Here is a 25,159-nt window from a genome sequence, read left to right as displayed (position 1 = left end):
GAAGAGGAAATTAATTTTACAGCTACTTGTAAACTAAAACTTGAAGTTGAACAAAGGATGGAAATTACGGATAAATACACAATTTTGTGCTTTTCGTGTACACAGAGAACCCTTCACAAGAGAAAGAAAAAATTGAAAATAGAAAAAATAGAAGAATAGAGAACAACATAAGCTTAAAAAACTGTGTATATCCTCACATGACACATTTGTAGACGTCATTACCTTCTGAAAAAAACCCAGCTTGTCTCATTTTAGCATGCAAGGTAGAAGTGTTATTTCTTCAAGTTATGTAGTACAATTCGTGTTTTGTACATTGTCACCGTATACTAAGGCGTGAACTATACACATCAAATCAGTGAAAAAGCCGACCTTAATGTTTCACAACTATTCTGACAAGAATATTACAGTTTTTCAAATCTAAGCCACCTTAAAAATATATTAAGGAGGCCTAATTCTCATGTACAAATATCTCTGTGAAATATGCGTTTTTTACAGTATTTTGAAAGTTTGAAAAATACATGCATTTCTTTAAACACCAGCTTGAGGATACGTGCGTTCTTTTACACATTGTTTTGCAGTTCGTGTGCGATCATCAATACTCCGATTTCGAGTTCTCTTCTATGTACAGTTGCTAAGAATACATGCGTTATTCTGGTCACCATTTAAAAGTATGTATATATATATCTTTTCAAATGCGTGTATATGCGACTAAACCCAGTTTGAGGTCCTTCAATATAACTATCTTAATGTACTTCTCTTTTTCTCTGTGATATTTTGAAATGAACGCGACTTCATCTATCAGTGTTTTATAATGTGTGTTTTTCTAAGAATAACTTCAAAGGTTTAGCGTGTTATTCTGGGTACAGTTTTTAAACATGTATTTGTTTAGTTAAGTAACATCCTGAACATTATACTTGTTATCAATGAAGATGAAGACGGTTGTTTGTCTTAAACTGATTTTACATGAGTCGAAAGTTACTGAATACACATTAATTTTACGTCAGTTGATGGTTTATGTCTGTTCTACTTTTTCTTAATATTTTCTAAAGTTTATTCTCTGAAATATCTTATGCATTTTACTTAATTTGTAGCTGCATATGTCAGTACACCTTGTTTGAAACTTTAATGATAATGAAGTAAGTGTATTCTGAACCAAACGATCCACGTAGTTTTCTTCATCTTCGTTATTAGACTCAGTTTTCCTTCTGATGACTCTATTTTTTAAACCCATCTAAAACGTGTGTTATTCTACAAACACCCCTTTTATGAATAGTTCAGTAGGATGCTTCTAGACATCATCGTGAAATATATAATCTCTAACAATTGTATGTTTGGAAGCTGTTATGAAATTGTGTACGTTGTTTTTATATAAATCTTTCCGTTTCAGTGAAATTTATTCTTCCATACAATGCTTTGAGACGTATCTTTCTTTATATACTTGACCCGGCATGGCCAGGGTGGTTAAGGCACTAGACTCGTAATCCGAGGGTCGCGAGTTTGAATCCCTGTCACACCGAACATGCTCGCTCTTTCAGCCGTGGGGGCGTTATAATGCGACGGTCAATCCCATTATTCGTGGATAAAAGAGTAGCCCAAGAGTTGGCGGTGGGTAGTAATGACTAGCTGCCTGTCCTTTAATTTTACACTCCTAAATTAGGGACGACTAGCGCAGAAGCCCTTGAGTAGCTTCGCGCGAAATTCAGAACAAACCAAACCTTTGTATATTTCTGTGAACTGAACTTTGTGATAAGAAGTGATATTTATAATTGAAAGTACAAAGACATTAAGCATAAGTTTTTCACAAACACAATAACGCACAAAAATAATTTATTATGCATATGAATCGAAGTAATTCTTTAATGGTTGACCAAGACTGCTTACGTTTGATCTATTAAAATACAAATTAATATCAGTGAACATATGAAAGTAACAAGGAACTTTAATGAAACAATTTTAGAAACTTCTAACAAATAATTTTCTCATTTCTAAGATTTACGTTTAAAACAAATGCTTCAGTAAGGTTATAACAGATTATTAAGTCAACAAAGTCATTTCTAGTATTTTAAGTTTTTTTCAAACTGAGTTTATAGAATAACTTATAAACAGGTTGAGTATGTTATTTGAAAATGATTTTGAAGCCTCACCACGTACCCTTCCTAGACATAGCTAATATTTAGTCGCATAACACTCCTGCTTATTGCTTTTCATAATGTATCTGGTGTAGGAGGGTGACGGTTTACCACTTTCTCAACAGTAGGATCACACAGAAATACATAGACACTGAAACTAGTAACTCAAACAGCATCCCTTCCAAAGGAATAGTATGAAAACCAGTTTCATTCTTCAATTACTTAAGATATGTGATGGCTGAATGGATATGTCATGAAAGCAACTAGTGTACACGTGACTTGCGTCGCTTTTCCAGATGAAGATCTATCTTAATGATTTTACATGCTCTTGCTTGGGACACTTGCACGGAATTTTCTCACCGACCTTTATGTTCTTACATTCTCGTCTGTTGCTATGGCAGGGGTGTGACGTGTTGGGTGTTTATATCTTGATGGTCTTAGTTGCCAAAGTTGATCCATATTCATATTTCTTTGTTTTCCAGTATCATTGAGTAGAAGAGATATTTCCAAATCGTTGTTACATACCTTTTCCAAAAACCCTATAATTCCCATACACTCCGTTCTACCACTACATTACATCGACTACATATGTGATGTCATTGGCTAATTTTGCGCACTTGAAGTCATTTTAATATAACGTACTCTACCTACTTTAAAACATTTGTGTACAGCTTCAGAAACGTATGGTGTAACCTATCTCAGTTTTATAGAATTGAAGTTTTGGGTTACCTATTTTATAACAATGTTCTTCATGAGTATTTTGAATTATAAAATATACACGTGAAGAGATGTCTAGTACATTTCTGCCTGTGGGCTTGCAAGTTTTCTTTTGAAGTTTTGCCCTCGCTTTTCGATTTGTTCTGAATGACAATAAGTGATGCTTTTGCTGAATACTGTGGTTAAGGCACTCGACTCGTTATCTGAGTATCGCGGGTTCGAATCCTCGTGATACCAAACATGCTCGCCCTTTCAGCCGCAGGAGCATTATAATGTGGCTCACTATTCGTTGGTAAAAGAGTAGTCCAAGAGCTAGCTGTTGGTGGTGATGACTAGCTACCTTCACTTTAGTCTTACACTGCAAATTTAGGGTTGGCTAGCGCAGATAGCCCTCGTGTAGCTTTGTGCGAAATTAAAAACAAACCAAACCCAACAATTGAATAGTATGTAGTTTGTATGTTTTTTGGTACAACTGATAATTTTGTACTGTGAGTAAGATATCATTTTAAATAATGAAATAACATCTGTCAGAACACGTAATGTATTTCTGAAACGATTTTGATGAAAACTTTGTACTCGCCATGTGTCTCATGTAATAATAAGTTCAAGAACTCGCAAACATACCAAAGAATTTGTCGTATGCGGTTTATGCACAGCAAATTAATCGTGTAACGTGATATACAGTCTTTCACAAACGTTGTTGACAAATAAAATTGACATTTCGTTCTACAGACGCCGCGGTTAGTACTTTCGGAGAACATGTCAATTCCGGTCACATCTGCATGTGGCACGAGAGTAGCCTGTGAAGTGAACCTTGTAGTGCACCGGCCAGGACGAGGATTCAACTATCTGATTGCGTGCACGCGCAGGGCGGGTGCACGTGCTCTTTTTACATCAAAGTCAGCCAGTTGGTCGGTTAAACTGGTCCGTTCCCCACCTGCCACGTCGGGGTTTTCTGGTGAGTGATGAAGAGACTTCAGTTTTAAAACGAAGGCTTATATCCGCCATGTATGACAATATCAATCGATCACTTCTGTCTGGATAGTAACACCATGTCTTGTGAATACCAGTACAACCGTTTTTATTTTTCAGACATTATTAAACAACATTCTTTTCATGAATAATAAATAGTGATACATTTCTGTTACTATATTAAAGACTATGTTCGAAGGGAGTATCGTAGAATTCGCCCTATGAACAAAACTTGACATTTACTCACATCTTTGGAAGACACGTATAACAAAACTATATATTTTTTTCTGAAATATATATATTTATATACATTCTAACTCAAGAGAATTCTGTATTGACATTGAACACAAAGATTGGTGACCGACTATTCTATCGGCACACACTACGAGCAATCAAGTAGTCAGTTTTTCGAGTCATTGTTCAGGGAAAAAAAGAATCAAAACTTCGTTTCTATAAGACCTGAAATGTATTACTACCTGATATATTTATTCGTTAACCAAAAAAATGAGCGAGTTTGTCTGTTATGACACGTTTTGTTTAAATATTTTCCCTCTACATTCTTTGTCTTTGAATAATTTTCAACATGATTTTGGCGAAATATTAATTTTGACATATAATATCATGCGATTGAGAAACTTTTACCCAGCAAGACATGACTCAGGTACTTAGTGCTTCGTACCACTTGAGAGTTCTTCCTACGAACTTTGTTTTTCGGGTACTCTGTGATATCGGATACATAAAATGTTTTTTTATATAACATTTCTTGGTTATTTTATAATGTATTATATCATTTACTATATTATATTATATTATTGTATCATTTATTTTCACCTGTTACTTAGTTCCCTTTAGTGTGGACGATAAGTTTACGGATTTATAAAGCTAATATTCGGTGTCCGATTCCCTACCGTGAACATAGTAGATAGCCAAACGTAGGTTTATTTTCCAACAAACAAATCCATGTTGTTTTTGTAAAAGATAACAGATATAACGTTTATACCAACAGAAGAAAGTGGACAAACCGAGCCTTATTTATGATTGCGTCCTTTTTTTATAGACGAAAGTATTTGTAATAAATACAGGAAGACACGACGAAAGGAGATTAAAATTTATTCTTTGGAATTTTTTGGCAACGTGTAAATAAAGGAAGTTGGCAGCTGATGGGACACATTCTTTGATTGATGAGAAACGGACCGACGGCAGGCTAAATAAACCGTTGAAGCTACACGCGTATATCTACGTCACTTCTACCCGCCCTTAGATTGGTTTCTGAATGTTGAAGACAACAGAAAGGAAAGTTAACACTTATTTTGGTTTTGTAATATATAATACAAAGAATGCAAGTGTTACATAGCTGACGCGCTTTATCTTATCACTTTAATACATGCCATAGTTGGCAAAACTGTAAGTACTTCGTATGAAGATTTGTCGCTGGGTAGCAGAAATATGTGTTGATTAATGGCGAAAGTGTCAGCCACGGAAACATTGTCCATAAGTTTGTAATTTTTAATAAATGTTCCTCACGAAACACTCTCACAACTAGAAAAGTTTTCCTGGTGAGAAACGTAAGGAATACATTCAGGTTATTTTTATTTTAAATTCGAGTCATGGAGTTTCACATCTGTAACTTTTCTTCATAACAATGTGCATAAAAACCATAACTTGCATTTGCAAAAGCTACTCAAAACTAAAAAAAACTGAACATATAAAACATAAATTCCTTTTTAAACCTCTTGGAAAACGTAAAGTATTTGGTTTGAATTTCGTGCAAAGCTACACGAGGGCTGTCTGCGCAAACTTAGCAACAAAATACTAGAGGGAAGGCAGCTAGTCATCACCACCCACCACCAACTCTTAGGCTGCTCTTTTACCAACGTATAGTATAGCTAACCATCACATAATATCACTCCCACAGCCGAGGGTTGGGAGTCATGCGCCCCTAACCGCCTGACCATGCCAAGCCACATAAATTAGGTCAAGCTTTGCAGTCGTTTACAAAGTCATAACCAAACTTGTCAAGGGAAACAATAAACGTACACTTTGAAATACGTTCTTTAAAGTAAAATAATGGTAGACGCAAATGTTATGGTCGGATAGCGCTAATTCTAAAAAATTTCAATAGTGAGTTTTCATGCAAACGATAGTCAAATGAAAAAAGGATATGTGACCAATTCCATTTCTGAGTGCGAACCAATCACATCCGTACTCTCTTTCCATCAACTTGACACCTAACCACTATTTGAAGCCTTAGACTTAAAAAAAAAAAAAAAAGCATATTCTAATATACTGTAGCAATACATTTGTATTCCGTTGAATATAAGTAAATAAAAATTAAGTTGAATTGGGTCTACAATTAAATTTTGACCTTGAAAGAGATAACGCCTTTCAACAATGAAATACTTCTGTATGTTAATACTACAGTGCAGTTTCTCTTATCGAGTGGTTTATTTATTAAATTATTATAAATTCTTCATTAAACTAGTTGAGCCATAATTTAATGTTGTTTAACAGATTCTTCCAGACATCCTTGTTCCACCTCCGCTTGGTTACTGGTTGCAGTTAATGGTTGAAAACAAAAAGTCGCCAGTAATTCCTTGACCTGAGATAAAATTATTCAATCGTTTTATTTTATTATTGTATTTAGTTATTACTAACTACATTTAAGAACACTAGTTTTAAGTGTAACAATTTTCAGTCAGCAATAGGGATAACAAGCTAAGAACATTACCTTTGTTTGTTTGTTTTTTGAATTTCTCGCAAATCTACTCAAGGGCTATCTGTGCTAGCCGTCCCTAATTTAGCAGTGTAAGATTAAAGAAAAGGCAGCTCGTCAACACCACCCATCGCTAACTCTTGGGCTACTCTTTTGCCAACGAATAGTGGGATTGACCATCACATTATAACGCCCCCACGGCTCAAAAGGACGAGCATGGTTGATTTGACGGGGATTCGAACCCGCGACAACCCTCAGATTGCGAGTCGAACGCCTTAACCCACCTAGCCAACATTACCTTTGTTTAGTGTCTGGTTTGTTCCTGTATAGGCTGTGCTTGTGTTTCAGTACGAAATCTTCAATAATCTAGTTATTTACGTAAGTATTTTAACCTTTACAAGTGGCGCTTAAACATTTAATCTCTAAAATGATTTTTGTATCACTCTAACCATCAGCAGTTTATGGCTGAGAACGTATTCTTTCCTCAGATTCTTATATATTTTTCCGTATAGTAGAGTAGAGTATGTGTGATCCTGGTCGACTATTCTTGAAAATATAATCCTATAACACACACGCGCACACACACCAGCTCATAATTCTGTGGGTCTGTAGCTTTAAAAACGAGGCACAGCTTTGCGTTTAGTTATACACAAACAACTAATAATTTCTTACCGACACTTTCATGCTTATCTTCTGTAGATATCATAATATATTAAAAGTCCCCTACTGACACGGTGGTATATCTGCAGATGTATAATTCTAGAAACTGTGTTAAACACAGCCAATATAACCCACGGTGCAGCTATGTGGTTAACTACAAACAAACATGTTTCGAACACATTTTTATGCTTTGCTAGTTCTAAGCCCCTTTTGACTATGTTTAAGTTTATAGTGTGTGTTTTTAACGCATTAAGATGCAATATTCGTAATGGTGTGTTGGTTTTTCACGTATTTGGTGGTTAAGAATGGTTGGTATCAAGAGTTTAATCTTCCAATAAATTTTTGCATGATTACCATTTCTGATTTCGATCACTAAACCTTAAGTGCTCAGTTTGTTTGATTATATTTAAGTTTCAAAGTTTGTATTTGAAAAATAATTATATATATATTTTTTTCAGTACTTTACTCAGTTGAAATTCAAAATATAGAGCATGTTTGTGGTCAAGAATATAACTCTTAGGTATATAGTATTCTGAAGTTGTTCTATGCTACACAATTAAGTTATTTCTTCTGGAGTCTTGAAGATTCTAGTTTTAAACGTTAGATAACAATATTCGTTGCATGCCTGTTCAAAATATAAAATACCCATGGTTCGTGACGACTGTCCTACGCTTATTGGTTAGTAGATGGCGCTGTAAGTCAAGATGTATTTGGTGCTGAGCTGTCCCACATTGTTGATTCACTGTTAGTTGCGTAGCCTACGAGGTAGAGAACAGTTGGATAGTGATTGTATGTGGCCCAAAAAGTTAAGCAGTATGCTTGTTCTCATGCTATTTTTACACACTCTCTTTGTAAAAGGTAAGCCACTTGCTTTTAAATATTCGGATTCAATTGACTGCTTGTATTGTTCTGTCCTACAAGAGTATATTCAATTGTGTTAGAAAAAAAAAATTAATTTACCGCCAAAGTTTATAAATGTATAAATATATATGCAAATAAATCGACTGTTTTCATGTCTGTTTTAGGATATTAGTAATAACATGCATGTTTTTAATTAAAAGATTAAGGAACTTCGTTTTTGTACGTGTGCGAGTATGTCGAGCCTGTAAAAGCCGTTTTTGTGCATACCATTTCATTTCTGCCAAAAAGCCTCCACGCTTAATTTTTTATTTGACATACAATACCATGATCTACTGATTAAGCATTGTGCGTGAAATTGGGTTTTGTTCCTGCCTTACCAGAACTGTATATCAACTTTAAGTCCGTGTCTCACGAAATGACGGAATTCGTTAATAATCGAAGAATGACGGGCCATCCGAGATGAATTGGATTTCGAATAATTGTTTTTGTTGATATTGGGAACCAAGACACCGGAAAATTAATGTTTTCTTTTTTTCCTTCGTAATAAATACTGTATATCCTTCATTTACTATCAACGTGGGTGATTTTTTTACACAGACAAATTTACTTATAAAAGATTAACGAACGTGTTTGTTGTAAGAATATCTTTTAGTACATTTGAATCTATAAAATATTAGTGTTTGAGTTCATCGTAATAAGATCTGATGGTATAAACCTATAAATACAGCTTGAGAAAATTTTGATAAAAATCAAACCATCCAGTATACTTCTGAACATTATAGTGTTTGTGTCTTCTAATCTAATTCCTAGGGATTAGTTTCGAATCAAAATTGACATAATTTTAATAAGGTAAAAACTGTGGTAATAAAATTAATAATTATAGTAATTTTTTAATTGTAACTTCATTTTTTTTAATGTAGCACGTGTTTGTGACAAACAATCGACATTTTACTGTTTGATATATTGAGAGTTGCTGAATGAACATTACGAAGAAAACAAGCAACAACTTCACACCGATTTGACTGAGTAGTAACACGAAAGGTGAAACAGGCAAAACATATAACGCTATCACTGTAGGGTAACTACTGAAACTATATGTTACTTGAAAGTCATATAGCCATAGGTGTTATTTATATTATTATGTTAATTTATAATAAAATACGCCTGATATTTCCAATCAGTAGAGGCATTATTAACACGTTAAAACTTTAAACCAAAATAACAGTAAAACCAGATGACGAGTTAGCGAATTTTAATGGGTCAGCTACAATGTTAGTGTGATTTTGTTATTCTAATAAGCAAAAGCGAGGCCATTTTCATTATAAATGAGTGAATGATTAGTTAATACAGGTTAAATAAACTAAGTTGTGCACACTGTACTCACAATTCTTACCTTAAAGTTCGGTGTTAAACAAGTTGTCTCTTCTACGCGTTCTACTTCTAGTTTCAGTTTTCACCAATTTTTCTTGCTAATAATGTAATGTCGCGCTTTCCTCATATAGTTTAAGGTCTTCTTTATCTCGCACTTAGCAAGTGCTAATATTCAAAGTAAAATCAATAAGGAATTACACACTTGGAAGGATGGATGAAGTACATCAACATGTTTTTGTAATTTTTTGCCGAATGTTTTTAAGATCGAAGTTTAGGGTTAATGGTTAAAGAAGTATATCAAAACAGCACTGAATTAATTTCCTGTGGTTTTACTTTCCATTACAGCTAATTTATAAAAGCCCGACGTTTTAATTAATAATTAAATTAAAAAGAATTAAAAAGACTTATGTATATTATTAATCTACAAACATAGATAGAGAATGAGATGAGAAATAGCTATGGAAGTTGCCTCAGTGTTGTAAGGTAATAATTATTATTCATGTATAGAATATAATACTTTTTAAAGATTTGACCAAAATATCTAAAAGCCAATCAAATTTACTAATCATTGTGAGGTTGTCTCAGTCCTAGCATACTTCTACAAATTGTAAAAAAAATCTCTTTTTTAAGACAGTGAAGTTATGCAGTTTTAGAAGTCATATTTTATTATGACGTTGTCTTTGAGTTACTGACATTAGAATGTTCGAAATGAATTTGTTTCTATTCCGTAAAATTTTGTTAAAATATTTATCAATCCATACACAGACAAACAATTGTTGTTGTTTTGAATTAAGCACAAAACTACACTGTAGACTATATGTGCCCTGCCCACTACGGGTATCGAAATCCGGTTTTTAGTGTTGTAAGTTCGCAGTCATAACGCTGTGTCACTGGGGGGGGGGCAAATAATAAATGATAAATTACACCACTATTTTAAGTGAATTATTTTAAGGTATGTAACAAACTAGTAGTTACGACTTGTATTAATAAACTAGATTTGTCTTAATTAAAATCAGTATCGCACTATAGTGTCCAAAATAATATATTTAATAGACTTTTTGTAACGTTGATTTAGCTGTTTATGAATCTAATACTTGTTAGATTGTCGGTCAACGAATTCCTGGTTAGACGTATTTTGGTAGAAACGTCATTGATTTACAGTTAAATTTGTAAAATTAGCATACAAAATAACTCTTATCTAATAAATCATTTTACAACACACGAAAAACATGTCTATATTATTCGTAGAGAACTGGCGTATTGTATTACTGTATACTGTACACTGTCGTTAAATATACAGCTGTATGATATGTTTATACTTGCTGAATATTGCTAATATATGAACAACTGTATGATCTGTCTATGCTGTTATATGCTACCTATAAAGAAACGTATGTGATATTTCTACATTGCTGTATACTGCCAATAAAGATAAACGAAAATTTGCAACAAGTACATACAAGTACCTAGAACTGTTTTCAAAAGTTCAAACATTTATTTTTTGTAGAGATTTGAAAGTTAAACGCGATGTCTGAATTTAGTAACTGACTTCATAAATGACGTACATAAAGACTAATAATCTGACTATTACATTAAGGAAAATAAACGCATTTATCTGTCCATGTACAGAATTTTCCATAATAGTCATTTTCTGTCACAAGTCATTTACTAAAACTTTACAATTTTACAAATATAATTACAAGATAACTTTTTGCTTTCGTGTTTTGCAGTTAGTAGAACTTTATTGTTTGCTTTTATTTGAATTCATGTAGTTATATTTTATACAAGTATTAAATGATAAACAACTCAAAGTTTTCACCTTTAATGCTAATTACTCTCAAGTCATCAATTATCATTTTAATATCTTCATTTTTTCAATTTAAAATGAATTCTGTTTCTACCAGTGTCAAAACTCGAGCTGTAAACTATTGTACAATAGTTGAATCAACTCCATAATGTAAGTTAGTTTCGTATTAGTTTCGAAATCTAATATTCTCTCAAATACGGAGCTACTTCTTAAATTGATTCTATTTCCAAGTATAAATTACCTCTTCGATTATTGCGTTCACGTAGTAACGTTAAAACACAAAAATCAACGTAATTCCAATCATACAATGTGCATAATGTGAATGTTAGGACTGTCTTATTGTTTCGTTATATTGATCGAAGATATTACCGTATCCTCTCTTTGTTTAGATTCATTCTGCTGTGTTGGATATTCTGATTTCACACTAACATTCTCTTCAAACGAAAGTCATATTTAGATTGATGAGTAGTGTTATAAACCGAAACACTATACATTTTGATATAATAACTGGTTGTTGGCATGTTATCAGGTATTAACATCATGTGGTGTATTATAAGTATGATAAACAATTAAGATTTTCTAGCTGCATTTCATCACCAAAGACATCACAACAGAAGTTTGTTTATGAGACTGTTCTTTTCCAGTACTTATGGCAAGGATCGTTGTTGTAGTTAATAGCTTAAAAGATCACCTGAGCCTATTTTTCGATTTGTAAAAGGATATTAATTGGTATATATTTCGGCTTCTATCTACCTGCTGCTATCTTCAGGGGAATCCTAAGATGAACCGTTTTGCGTTGGTAATGAGTGAGATTCAATCCTGAATCTTCCTAATGAAATTCCAGTGCACTATCTATTCGACTGCATTCTCTCTGGGCCCGGCATGGCCAAGCGCGTTAAGTCGTGCGACTTGTAATCTGAGGGTTGCGGGTTCGCATCCGCGTCGCGCCAAACATGCTCGCCTTTTCAGCCGTGGGGGCGTTATAATCTGCGGTCAATCCCACTATTCGTTGGTAAAAGAGTAGCCCAAGAGTTGGCGGTGAATGGTGATGACTTCCCTCTAGTTTTACACTGCTACATTAGGGACGGCTAGCACAGATAGCCCTCGAGTAGCTTTGTGCGAAATTCCAAAACAAACAAACAAGCATTCTCTCTAATTTCTAATTTCATGTATATACATAAAAATTAGGTACTAATAAATAACTAGATATATATTGTCGTTAAGGCTACTAAATATTACAAAAAATATTATTTTCAGTATTACCTGTTTCAATTTTAAAATTACAGAATGTTTGGTTTTTCGATTTTTAGCAACCTTTCTGTTAGAAAGAAATAGAAACATCAAATCAATGTCATCAAATTTAAGTGAAGGAAACATTTAAAGACTTGTCCCTAATTGAACAGTCCTTGTATTTCACGACTTCTTTAGGGATTCAAGTCTTAAAATCTACAGTTAATTTTCTTATCTTCATTCTCTTCTTCATATAATAATACTGCGCAGGGCATGATTTGGAATGATCTTAGTGCGCAGGGCATGTTTTGGAATGATCTTAGCGTCATTTCTAATAGAAACTGAATGTAGAACTATTATAATTTTAATATATTTTTATATAAGAAGCACTTTTCATCTGTTAATTTGTTTTGGTTATAGGAATTGCCCAAATAAAACCGATTCTTAAATATGTTGAAACTCCAATAACAGCTGCTGTTGCGTGTTTCAGTGATGTTTGATCTTAACAAAATCAGCAAGTTACGTGACAACCACAGCAGATACAAACTCGCGGTAGGACAGTATGTATGAGAACAACATCATGACATTGTCTTGTGTTCGTAAATAGCGTGATGCCACCGAATATAGATCGTTTTTTGGAAGTGTATGTAACAACCCTTTCTGACGCAAAATATTTGTACACTCTGATAATAAAGACTTGTTCATGTTGAGAATTTAAAATTTCTGAAACAAGGATATCACTGGAAAACAAAGAATATGGATCAACCTGGGTCACTAGGACTATCTAGAAAGAGACCTGCAGCAAGTTGTACCTCAAGCATGAGAGGTAAACTATATCATTTTGTAACAGGTGGGAATTCATAAACGCAAAGATTAGTGGTCAAAGCCATCCACGTGTCTCAGGCAGTACTACCCAAAATAATAAAGAAGGATTTCTGTTTGAAAACAAGACCAACAGGGTATGAGTTTACCAAGGTAAGGCTTGTAATCATACTTCCGGTAGAACATTTGCATACGTCAAGCAGTTAAGGAATTAAATACGTAACGTGGTATTTCAAACGAAGACATTTCATAAAAGTAACTGGACGTAGTGCCTATGGATTTTTGTGAAATCGGTCTATTAAGCTGCAAGGCTATTATCAAGATGCAGTTGTTAAATAGGGCAAAACCCGACGTGGATACTCATCTGTTATATCGTAATAATGCTCCAAAATCATTTTAATAAACGTGCTCAACCTCTGTATGATACAGTGGGCTTAAAAACAAGTGACAGGAAAATTTTTGATGATGAAGAATAAACAAATAACCAAAATTGAAAGTAATTTACGTGTGCAATTTTGTATTTATTCATTTTGGGTGAAATATGCTAACATTTTGCAAGCTATAATGAAAAAAACTTTTACATTTTAAGTTCGTAACGGTTTGTGTACTTGCATGGTCGATAAAAATAGAAAATATGTGCATAAGAGCCCTGCTAGTATGGTAACTAAATCTGTTAGTTCTATTTTTATCGGGTTATCCTTTTTCCAGATTTTCTTTAGAATGGTATAAAAGTTGTCGATTTAAAAAAAAAAACTTGTTTATTCTTTTTTAGTATAATTTTCTCTGAGTTAGGAAATACGTTTTTAATTGGTAAGTGTCTTTTACATGTTTCTGGTAATCAAGGAAAATGTTTCCAGGTTGTTCAAAGTGCGCTCATACTGGTAATTTGCTTGTTAACCTAAAGCAATGTTGTGGTCAATTGAGGTATTGAAGCGGTGAGTTTCATTATTTCTTCTCTTGATCACTTTACTCACACACGATAATCTTTACTTCTCTTCAGAGACTTTATTTAGGAGAGTGTGTTAAAGGTTAACAATATACATCTCTGACAGATGACTCAATTGAAACTTTCACGTCAAGTGTAGAGAACACTTCCAAACTTCCGTTAGATTCTGAACCTTATTACACCTACTTCCAAGTCCTCTTTCTCTATCTTAATTTTCGATAGGAATTACTTATTTACGTCGCAAAGTTCAGATATTACAAGAGAACGTATATACTGGAGAATTAGATGGAATTTTATGTTTCCTTGTAAAACCATTAGCTTCGATAAGGGATATTCTTACGTGACAGTACTTCATGTATTTATTGGTATCAAGCTTGTTCGTGACTGAGAAACCAATTAAATAAATTTTATTTTATTTAGAATATTATCTCGAAAATAACCTTTCGTCACGAAGGTTGTGAGTATTAAAACACTGCAATGTACTATACAGTATAAGAAACAGTTAGAACTTAAAATCTCTCTATGCTTTTGTATTAGTGTATTCTGCTTTATTTTGTAATGTTTCAATAGTTTTTGAATGTTGTACACGTTTGTTATTTTGTGATCAATCTAATGTATTTCTTAACTTCTTAGTATCGTAAAGGTTTACATGTTTTGACGTCATAATAGCTCTTAAACATAAAACATCTCTACACGTTCTTTTTTAAGACAGTAACGTCTATCAGTGTATCTGATGGTAAATCATCATGTATCCTGAGCATGTTATTTAATATTTAAGCTCGTATGTAAACTTAATATAGCGTTTTAAGACGGTCTCCTATTTTTTACAGTTAATATTACATCTACTTAGTGCATTGATCAGGTTTCAGCTTGCTACGCTAGTTATCTTATTCATTACACAGAACGATATTACAATTTGCTCTTGTTTGACATAGCATTAGGTTTAGTGACACTAATTTCCTAATTTTTAGTATGTTTGTTTATTTGTTTTTGAATTTCGCGCAAAGCTACACTAAGTTTATCTGCGCTAGAAGTCCCTAATTTTGCAGTATAAGACTAGAAAGAAGGTAGCTAGTCATCACTACCCACAGCCAACTCGTGGGCTACTCTTTTACCAACGAATAGTGAGATTGATTGTAATATTATAACGCCCCCACGACTGAAAGGGCGGATTGCGAGTCGAACGTCTTAACCTGGCCATGCCGGGCCGTTTGTAGTATGATATTCTGTTTTTGTTATTACAGTTTGTGATGAAATGTTTATATTTGTGACCCAACCCATTGTTGTTTTGTTTTCTTAAGTTACAGCAGTTTGGCTTATTTTTATATAACACTTTCATATCAGTGGATGTTTATTATGAACATTACTGAAAGAAATAATGTCGTTAAAAGGTCCAGTGTCGTTTATTTATGTAGAAGCAATTGCTTTATTATTCTTAACATCAATATTTGGCGTTTGATAATTCTCATTTAAATAAATATGTTTAGTGGTTTATTTATAACAAACAAGTTCTACATATCATTTAAGATGTAAATGTTTTATCTGTTATCGGGGCATATTCATCTTATCATCTGTTCACATAAAAAACATGTTCTGTCATTTAAATAAGACAAATATCTCCTACCCCTTGAATGGGCATACATGTTAGTAAATGCATTTTATCATTTTTATATCGTAGATACACCTTATCAGTTATATAAATTTAGACAAACATGTCTCACGTCTTACATAAAATCTGTCTTCCCACTGTAAGAGATACAAATTCAATCTATTTTATAGATAAATACATTCAATCTGTTGTATAGACATACATTTCTGACAATCTTGAGATGTAGAAATATTTATCATTTTGAAGAGAACTACTCACATTAACATTACTCTAACAACTTGGATTAGAAACACCTGGATATGTCAAACCAGACCTTATACCTATTATTCCTGATTAAAAATAACTACAAACAATCAGAGTTTGATAAGAATTTCTGACAAAAGTTATCTGTGCCAGTGAAACCAAGTTTACGAAATAATTAAATCAGTTTCATAGAATAAAGTCCATAATATAATTTAAGAATAAACTAAAAACAACATGTACTGATTTAGAAGTGCCGAATTAAAGTCGGGTCCCCTCGACGGTTCTGGTACTGTTGCTCTGTGTGATATAAACCTAGTAACATTCCTGGTAGAAATAACAATGTTTGTACAATCTACGAATGTTCACAGGTTCTTTTCTACTTTAGCTAAAGCCGTCCAAACTTTGTTCAATAGATTTAAGCCAAGAATTTTAGCTAAATCTCGAAGTTACTGTTTAATTTGTTTTTAGTTAAACATACTTGAAGTTTCTGTTTAATTTGTTTTTAGTTAAACATACCTGAAGTTTCTGTTTAATTTGTTTTTAGTTAAACATACTTGAAGTTTCTGTTTAATTTGTTTTAGTTAAACATACCTGAAGTTTCTGTTTAATTTGTTTTTAGTTAAACATACCTGAAGTTTCTGTTTAATTTGTTTTTAGTTAAACATACCTGAAGTTTCTGTTTAATTTGTTTTTAGTTAAACATACCTGAAGTTTCTGTTTAATTTGTTTTTAGTTAAACATACCTGAAGTTTCTGTTTAATTTGTTTTTAGTTAAACATACCTGAAGTTTCTGTTTAATTTGTTTTTAGTTAAACATACCTGAAGTTTCTGTTTAATTTGTTTTTAGTTAAACATACCTGAAGTTTCTGTTTAATTTGTTTTAGTTAAACATACTTGAAGTTTCTGTTTAATTTGTTTTAGTTAAACATACCTGAAGTTTTTGTTTAATTTGTTTTTAGTTAAACATACCTGAAGTTTCTGTTTAATTTGTTTTTAGTTAAACATACCTGAAATTTCTGTTTAATTTGTTTTTAGTTAAACATACCTGAAGTTTCTGTTTAATTTGTTTTTAGTTAAACATACCTGAAGTTTCTGTTTAATTTGTTTTTAGTTAAACATACCTGAAGTTTCTGTTTAATTTGTTTTCAGTTAAACATACCTGACTATTTCTCCATGATTATTTCATTACAAAACCTTCACGTTAGGGACGAAGATGTTTAAACTTGTGAAAATAAAATCCAGGTAAAAAAAATCACAAGGCATTAGATTTGATATGTCGGTTTCTATAAGTATTTGAATAATGTAGGCTACCCCATGATTTATCTACACAATTAACTAGTTGGACTACCAAACTGGTAAGCGACGCTTCGTTGATAAATTCCTATTAGAGTAACTATGCCCAGTTCAGCTACAGAGAGTTTTACGCGTGCCAGTCTTTTAACGCTTATCTCAAGCAAATACTCGACTACTTCATGTTGGCATATCAAATTTTGATCAAGATTTTGGCAAGACAGCAGAATCAAGCTCAAGATAAGCCAGTGGAGCAGTATTAATCTAATTATTTCATCTTTTAACGTTAAAAATAGTTATTTCTATCACTTTACCTCAAGCTTTGAATAAGCTTTACAAAATGTAAATATTTTATTTGAAAACGAAAGAAGTTTCCTTTCCGCTTCATTGTTAGGTTTTTATACAGTTAATTAATTTGTTTGTTAACTTGAGAATTGATAAAATAATGATTGGTCTTACACCAACAAAGACTTTCTGCATACGTTACATTAATAAAGATTGACTGTATACATACCATATTCGCTGCTAAGTTTGGTTGGTGTGAAATTTGATTACAGGTTTTATAGAATAAGCTGTATATTTCAACGTTTAATTAAGCATCTTAGTGGGTTTTCTCGACATCACTGATTATTATTACATTACTGATCATTGTATTAGTTGGTATAGAAATGGACGCGACGGTCCTATGTGTTGTCTCACGTAATATTTATTGCGCTGTAATATATATTGTTGTAGGGCTGGTGTTTACGGTCTTCGGTACTATTTCGTATAATAATAGATGTTACAGAGATATAGTGTAGCGATTGCTACATAAGTGAAGTTATTGTTCTAGGCACCGTTTCGTAAAATAATAGGTTTTAAAGTATTGCATATCGATTGTTAAAAAAGTATTGTTTGCGGTTTTAAATATCATTTAATGTAGAAATAGGTTTCAAGAGAATACTGGTTGTTATAGAAGTATGAGAAATGGTTGCTTAAGTAATTTAATGTAATATTTAGTGTTACCAGTTTAAAATTCCTCGTCCTCCAATGAGGGGTGTCAAAGTTCCTCTTTCTGATTCACAGGTACCACAATGTTCCAGTAAGCTCTTCCATTACCTCAAATTGCTTCTATAATTACCCCAGAAAAGTCCATACCTCAAAATAAAACCACTTATACCGAGGTGCTCGAGTACCTGTGCTACGTCTGATTTTAAACATGGCGTCTTAGGTTAGAAACACAAAATTCAATGCAGGAACTGGGTTCAGAGGCACTACAAATTTAGTCTTAGATATATATCCATCTCCTCTATTATGAGTGCTACGCGATATAGATAAGGACACTCTCTAGGGTTACATCAAATCAGCTTGTCAAAATAGGTCCTGCTAGCTCCAAAAATGTGACAGAAATTCGCGGACGAATAAATTTACAAAGACAGAAGGTGGATTAATATGATATAATTCTTGATGTCGTCCCTGGTTTCACTTCTTTATTATAATATTCTCAGTTTGTTTATTAGATAGCAATTAGTCCAGTGTTTGGTATATTATAAATACAGAATGGGCCACAGCGAACCTCCCAGAAGATATACTAGTTTTATTGGGGATGCTCGCCAGGCACACGTCGTTGTTATCTATCACCATTTGGTTCTACACGAATATTTATAATCATTCGCGTATCGTTATACTTGGTATCACAATTATAATAAAACATGTAAAAGGTTAGCCAATAACGCTTCAAAACGATAGCACTGTTTTAGTTCAAGTGATTTCTTTTCTTGAGTATATTTTATTTGTAATGACTGGGAAAGTATGGACCATTTTCGAGTCTAGTACTAAGATAACGATATCCTTCTATTCCAAGATACCTTTTTTTATCACACAGAACGAAATTGAATTTCCGTTCTACTCGCTGTCCTAGGCACTGTTGAATTCGAAACGTTCAGAGCTTGTGGTGATGAGCAAGCCGTTTGAAGCGCCCGAGGGACGGGAGCTCTTTAATCACTGGGTTAGTGATTGCGGTGTGTTGCCCTTGATCTGGAGCTGTTAACGTGGTCTTTTTTTTATAATAGTTTAGATATAAAAGTTGTTTTCCCTGCTAATGTGGAAACATGTTGTTTATGTTCTGAAAACCTGAGGAAAAAACACACGAAGAAATACGCTAGCTAATGCTTAATGGTGATACACTATCGTGGAAAGGGGCTGATATCTCAATATTACCTTCTGAATGTTTCAAACAGTCATGTTAATTAGTTGCTGACTTGTTAGTTCTCGCTTCTCTCTAATTAGTTCTCTCTCCCAGGCACTGTGACACCATCCATATAAGCTCTCTTCTTCCCTGTTTTTATGTTCGTTGAGACGCAGAAGATAAGATGTAAGTCAAGATTTTCAAATTAGTTATTCGGAGCGCGTGCTATTCTTTTATAAAATCTCTCTTTTTATAATTAGGTGTTTTCATTTTGTACTATTTCACTTGAAATGAACAGACTCCAACTCAATTACGTAAGGTGCTCTCGTAGACTAATTAACACATTTTAGAGACTAAATATCTCTAAATTTTTTCATGTCTTAAACCTCAAGCAAGCCATCTATAACGACGTATTTAGGTCAATGAACCCACACTTGACTGATATTTGTTAGAATGACCTGAGTCGTAAGTCAAATTATTTTCAATATGCTTTATCAATATTGTTTCTTTTCTGTGTAATGTTATACTTTAATACCTTTTAAAGACGTAACAGTGTGGCAGGTGATCTATATGCATATTTACAAAACATTGTTGAAGTGTTTATTAATATTATTGTTCAATGTTTGTTTTAAAAATTATACTAGAATACCTGACATATTTTTGGTATTTACAATTTACACTATGTAACAAAATTTTTACTTCTAAAGTAAATGGAAAAGACCTATTTTTTTCTCTTCAAACTTTGCTTTTGTGACCTGGGAGCGTATAATGAAAACATGATGGGAGACTATATTTGGGGGCTGATACGTGAAAGTGATTTACATTACAGTCGCAAATCCAGAAAAACTACTCACTTCTAAACATTTTTGTTCATTTTTGTATAACTTTAGTATAAATACATGTAAATCTTGATTCATATGTTGTTTTATTCAGATCTTATGTAAATGAAAATGTGCAAATTTGCCCGTTTTTACATAGAAAATAGATTAATTTCTATGTTTCATTATCCAGGTCACATAAACAAAGTTTGAATGGACCATTTTCTGTACTTTTACAACATAAGCAATTGAGAAATAACACATGCTATCCAGGAACAAAATTTGTGTTACATAGTGTTACTATTGGTTGTTATTGTAAACCATCGAATGTTTGGTATTTTGTGTAAAACATGTTTCAGTCCTTACAATGTTGTGTTTCCTGTTTATTGACAGGATGTTTTAGTGTTAAAATCTTAGCATTTACTATCATTACTTTTTCACTGCTTATAACTTTATGCTGAGCTAAGCTGTTAGTAATAACATTTTCTAAATAGTTAAGCTGAACCCTTTAACACTTTGTTTATATATTTTTCTGTGTTTAAAATTTACTATTTCGTTTTTTATATAAATACGTTTTTTTCTGATTAAGGCTTACTTCTGAATGCTTTTGTACATTTATTTTTTACACATTGAAAACTTAGTTTCGACGTTCAATGAAACATATTTTTATTATTCTCGGCTAGTTGTTTAATATGTTAATTATATGCTTCTCAATGTATAAAATTATTTTTCCCTCATTGGTTTCTTATTGATATTTATGTTATACATGTTCTCGGTGTTAAAAAATTATATTTTGTCAGCTAGTCTAAACTTATTATCACTATTTTCTTTCAGTCAATTGTTTTCTGTATTATTCATTATTTTATCGGTAGTTCATCAACTTGGGGTCTCGTAACGCTGAATTCAGGGTTTGATTTTCGTACACATAAAAACAAAAACACTTTTACCTTTAAGATGAACAACGAGCTAAACAAAGCCCAAATAATACTGTATGTTTCTTTTAAAACTAAATCAAATACAAATATAAACCACAGTATAAATATCTCTATTATGAAGGGTTCTACGCGTAATGCTGATTATATATTGGTTAATATACAATTTCTTTATAGCAGCAACTAATGTGAAAGTTAACACCTGAATCTGGAACCTATTCGTTGGGTATTATAATTGAAATTCACTGGGCTGTATAAGGTTTAACGCCTGATTATTAAGCACAGATGATCGACACTTCTGTGATGTTTAAGCTCTAGTAAATAATAAACTATAACATTTCATAGTTGCAGAGATAAAAGATGTTTATTAAAGCCGTTAATGGCTTTCACTGCAATCATGACAAATAAAACCAAAATAAAATTTTGCATTTTACATTTACCTTTCAGAAAGTTGAAAATGTGATCTACACATGAATATTCATGTGATAAATTGTTGCTATTTAAATATTGATATACACTGCTGGCCAAACGCTAAAGGCCAATGAACATAAAGAAAAAATATGCATTTTGCGTTGTTAGACTCAACCACTTATTTGAATAGAGCTTCGAAAGATGAAAATAAGAAAAGGGAAAATAAAAATAAAAAAACTTTTTTAGCATTTAATAGGGAAAATGTGAACACTATGAAATTAGCCTAAATACTAGCTGGTCAAAAGTTTAAGACCATACCAAAAAGAAGTCCTAAACAGGGTACGAAATGCCCAACGAGAGGTCTCAGTAGTGAGCTGCACGGCCGTCATTGCGCATAACTTCAAACATTCGCTTTGGCATGGTCGATATAAGCGTTTGCAGAAGGCTGGCTGGAATGTTATTCCAAGTGGTGAAGATGGCTTCATGAAGATCATGCACTGTTTGGAATTAACGTCCATTTCTATCGACTTCCCTTTCCATCCGACCCCAGATATTTTCAACGGGGTTCAGTTCGGGCGAACACACTGGATGGTCCAAAAAAAAGTCACGTTATTCGCCATGAAAACGTCCTTTGTTCTGACGGCATTGTGGATTGTAGCATTGGCCTGCTGAAAGATCCAGTTATTTCCACACAAGCGAGGGCCTTCAATCAATAAGGATGCTCTCTCCAACATACCAATGTAGCCAGCTGCTGTTTGACGCCCCTGTATAACCTGAAGCTCCATTGTTCCATGGGAGGAGAAAGAATCCTCCTCCACTGTGTCGTATAGAAAATGTCTCCGGTGAGATATCCTTATCGTGCCAGTAACGTTGGAAGCCATCTGGACCATCCAGGTTAATTTTTTTCTCATCAGACAACACAATCTTCTTCCACTTTTCTACATTCCATGTTTGGTGTTTCTCATCAGAGTTTAGCTGAGGTGTTTCGTGGTGTGGAATGAGGCGTGGCCTTTGAAGACGTTTACGGTTTTCAAAGCTTTTCTTTCGTAGATGCCGTCTTATTGTTCTTGAGCTGCATTTTGCGTAAGTAAGGGCTTTAATCTGGTTCGACGATCGGCTGGTGTTTTGCCGAACAACCCGTCGAATCCTCCTGCTCAACGCCGGGGAAATTTTTTTGGGCCAACCATTTGAAATTCTCGTTCCGTATCCCTCAGGGTCTTTTGAAAAGTTTGCAACAATAGTTATAATCCGACGTTGTAACTTGTACCCTAGGATCTTTTAAAATGCAGCGTATTCTGTTTAATTTCAATGTGTTTTGTTTTGGTTTAAAATTTATGATTATAATATAATTAATCAGAGGTTGGGATTTGCTGTTTTTAACGCAGTCCTTCCTCGTGATTTTGTCTACTTATTTAACTTCTTTAAACGTTGTTATTTAATTTCGCTATATTTATATATGTAGTGATTGAATGAGGATCTAAACGAAATATGGTAGTTAGAGCTTTTAATAAAATCATGTTGTGTTTGTTGTTCCCAGATGCAAAGCTGCACAATGGGCTATCTGTGTTATGCCTACTGCAGGATTCGAAACCCGATTGTTAGCAGTTCAAGCCCCCAGATTTGTCACTGAGCTATTGAAGGAGAGGCTTTAATAAACACCATAATTGTTTAATGTTAGCTTAAAATACTATATTATAGTCTGTTAACGGAAAACTAAAAAAACAAGAAACTACAAGTTCACCTTTAACTTCCAGGAATAACCGGTCAATTATTTAATGTTTTTTTTAATGATAAAAAATGACCTCACCTTCAAACCTATAAGTAGGATTTAAAAAATGTTGATGAATTCGAAAGATACAGTCGAGTTAAAAATAAAACTGGTATTTATAAAACACAATATGAATGTGAGTGGGTAAAGTAAAATGAACTTAAATTACTGAATACAAGAACACAAACGGTATCTAAATAACAATAACATAGAAAAATCTTCTAAAGTAGAACACGTACAAACAATACATCACATAGTTCTTTAGGACATAACTACAGTTTTATCTCAACCTCATAATATTAAAATGCAGAAAATTACGCTTAGTGGTTGTTAAAAGAGAAGAGAGAAAAATCTTGTACGTCAAACCACCATGAAGTTAACTACAAACATATATATATATTGAATTTATGAGCTATTGCTGATACAACGTTTCAGGTTTCACTTTTCTTCAGGTATCACTAACTGTCAGTTTTTCTCATAATATTACAGCCTTAAATATCAGAGAATCAATCATCAGAAATAAAAGAACTTTAATCGAAGAATGAAACCGAGATGAAAAGTGAGCACACAGCTGTATTAATAAAAGTCAGTGAATAATAAGAAATGCAAATACTCATGAGTTGCAAAAACACAGATAATGAAAACAAATGTCTTCTAAATAACTCCTGAAAACGATGTGGAGAGTATTGAATCTTTTACAGGATTGTGTGATGAAAGACGTTGACGGCTTTAATAAACACTTTAAAATTGTGTACGTATGAAATGGTATGTTTTAATTATTTATCATTCTGATAATTGATAGTACTCATCTGGTGTAAATACTTAGTTTCGGTAGATTGTTAAACACTTCAAACCAGTATTAACTTTTAATATAAAGAACAATGTGAGGTTTCCTATTTTAATTATTCATCTTATTCGTCAGATATAAATAAACAATTTCAAATTACACAACCCGATTGCTATTCATAAGATATTAAGTCTTCAATTCAACCAGTAATGTGAGATCTAGCACATTAATCTGGCTATAATCTATCAGATATAACTGTTTGTTCTTGTCTTTCGCGTAAAGCTACACGAGGGCTATCTGCGCTAGCCGTTCTTAATTTTACAGTGTAAGACTAGAGGGAAGGCGGCTAGTCATCACCACTCACCGCCAACTCTTGGGCTACTCTTTTACCAACGAATAGTGGGATTGATCGTCATATTATAACACTCCTACGACTTAAAGGGCGAGCATGTTGGTGTGATGGAGATTCGAACCAGCGACCCTCAGATTACGAGTCGAGTGCCTTAACCACCTGGCCATGCCGGGTGGTTATTATCATTCTATAATCATTAAACTTGGTATCTTAGTATCAGATTAATACCTGATAGACTGAACCCAGATCTTAATATGAAGCACAGTAACGTAGGCTTAGAAATTAATAAACCCTTAGGTTCAATGGCAAATGTGTGAATGTTACTTATCAAATATAGTAAGATGTGTTTAATAATTAATAATAATAAAAATATTTAGTAGCTGAACCTGACACCCTACAAATAAGGATTTAGATTCAATAGTTGATGTAAGGGTTAACACGTGCACCTGAACTTTAATCGTCAAGCACAAGTAAGATACGTTTTATGATTGATGAAATATATGTATACGATACTGACCCCAAGTAGTCAGACATATAGCCAGTTAGACTCAGTC

At 33.2% G+C, this 25,159-nt stretch overlaps 1 protein-coding gene across 1 annotated transcript in view; it reads left to right on the top strand.

Moving 5' to 3' along the window:
- The first annotated feature begins 7,931 nt into the window (after positions 1–7,931).
- LOC143232306 (uncharacterized) overlaps positions 7,932–25,159 on the top strand; it is a 119,988-nt gene continuing 102,760 nt past the window's right edge. Inside the window, exon 1 of the mRNA XM_076467550.1 lies at positions 7,932–8,049. Within this exon, the coding sequence (XP_076323665.1) occupies positions 7,983–8,049 (67 nt within the window). The 5' untranslated portion in view covers positions 7,932–7,982. The remainder of the gene's footprint in view (positions 8,050–25,159) is intronic.

Source organism: Tachypleus tridentatus, chromosome 11, assembly GCF_004210375.1.
Source record: "Tachypleus tridentatus isolate NWPU-2018 chromosome 11, ASM421037v1, whole genome shotgun sequence".
NCBI classification, from domain to species: domain Eukaryota; kingdom Metazoa; phylum Arthropoda; class Merostomata; order Xiphosura; family Limulidae; genus Tachypleus; species Tachypleus tridentatus.
Note: the sequence above shows the minus strand (reverse complement) of the source record. Positions and strands in the feature narration are given on the sequence as shown.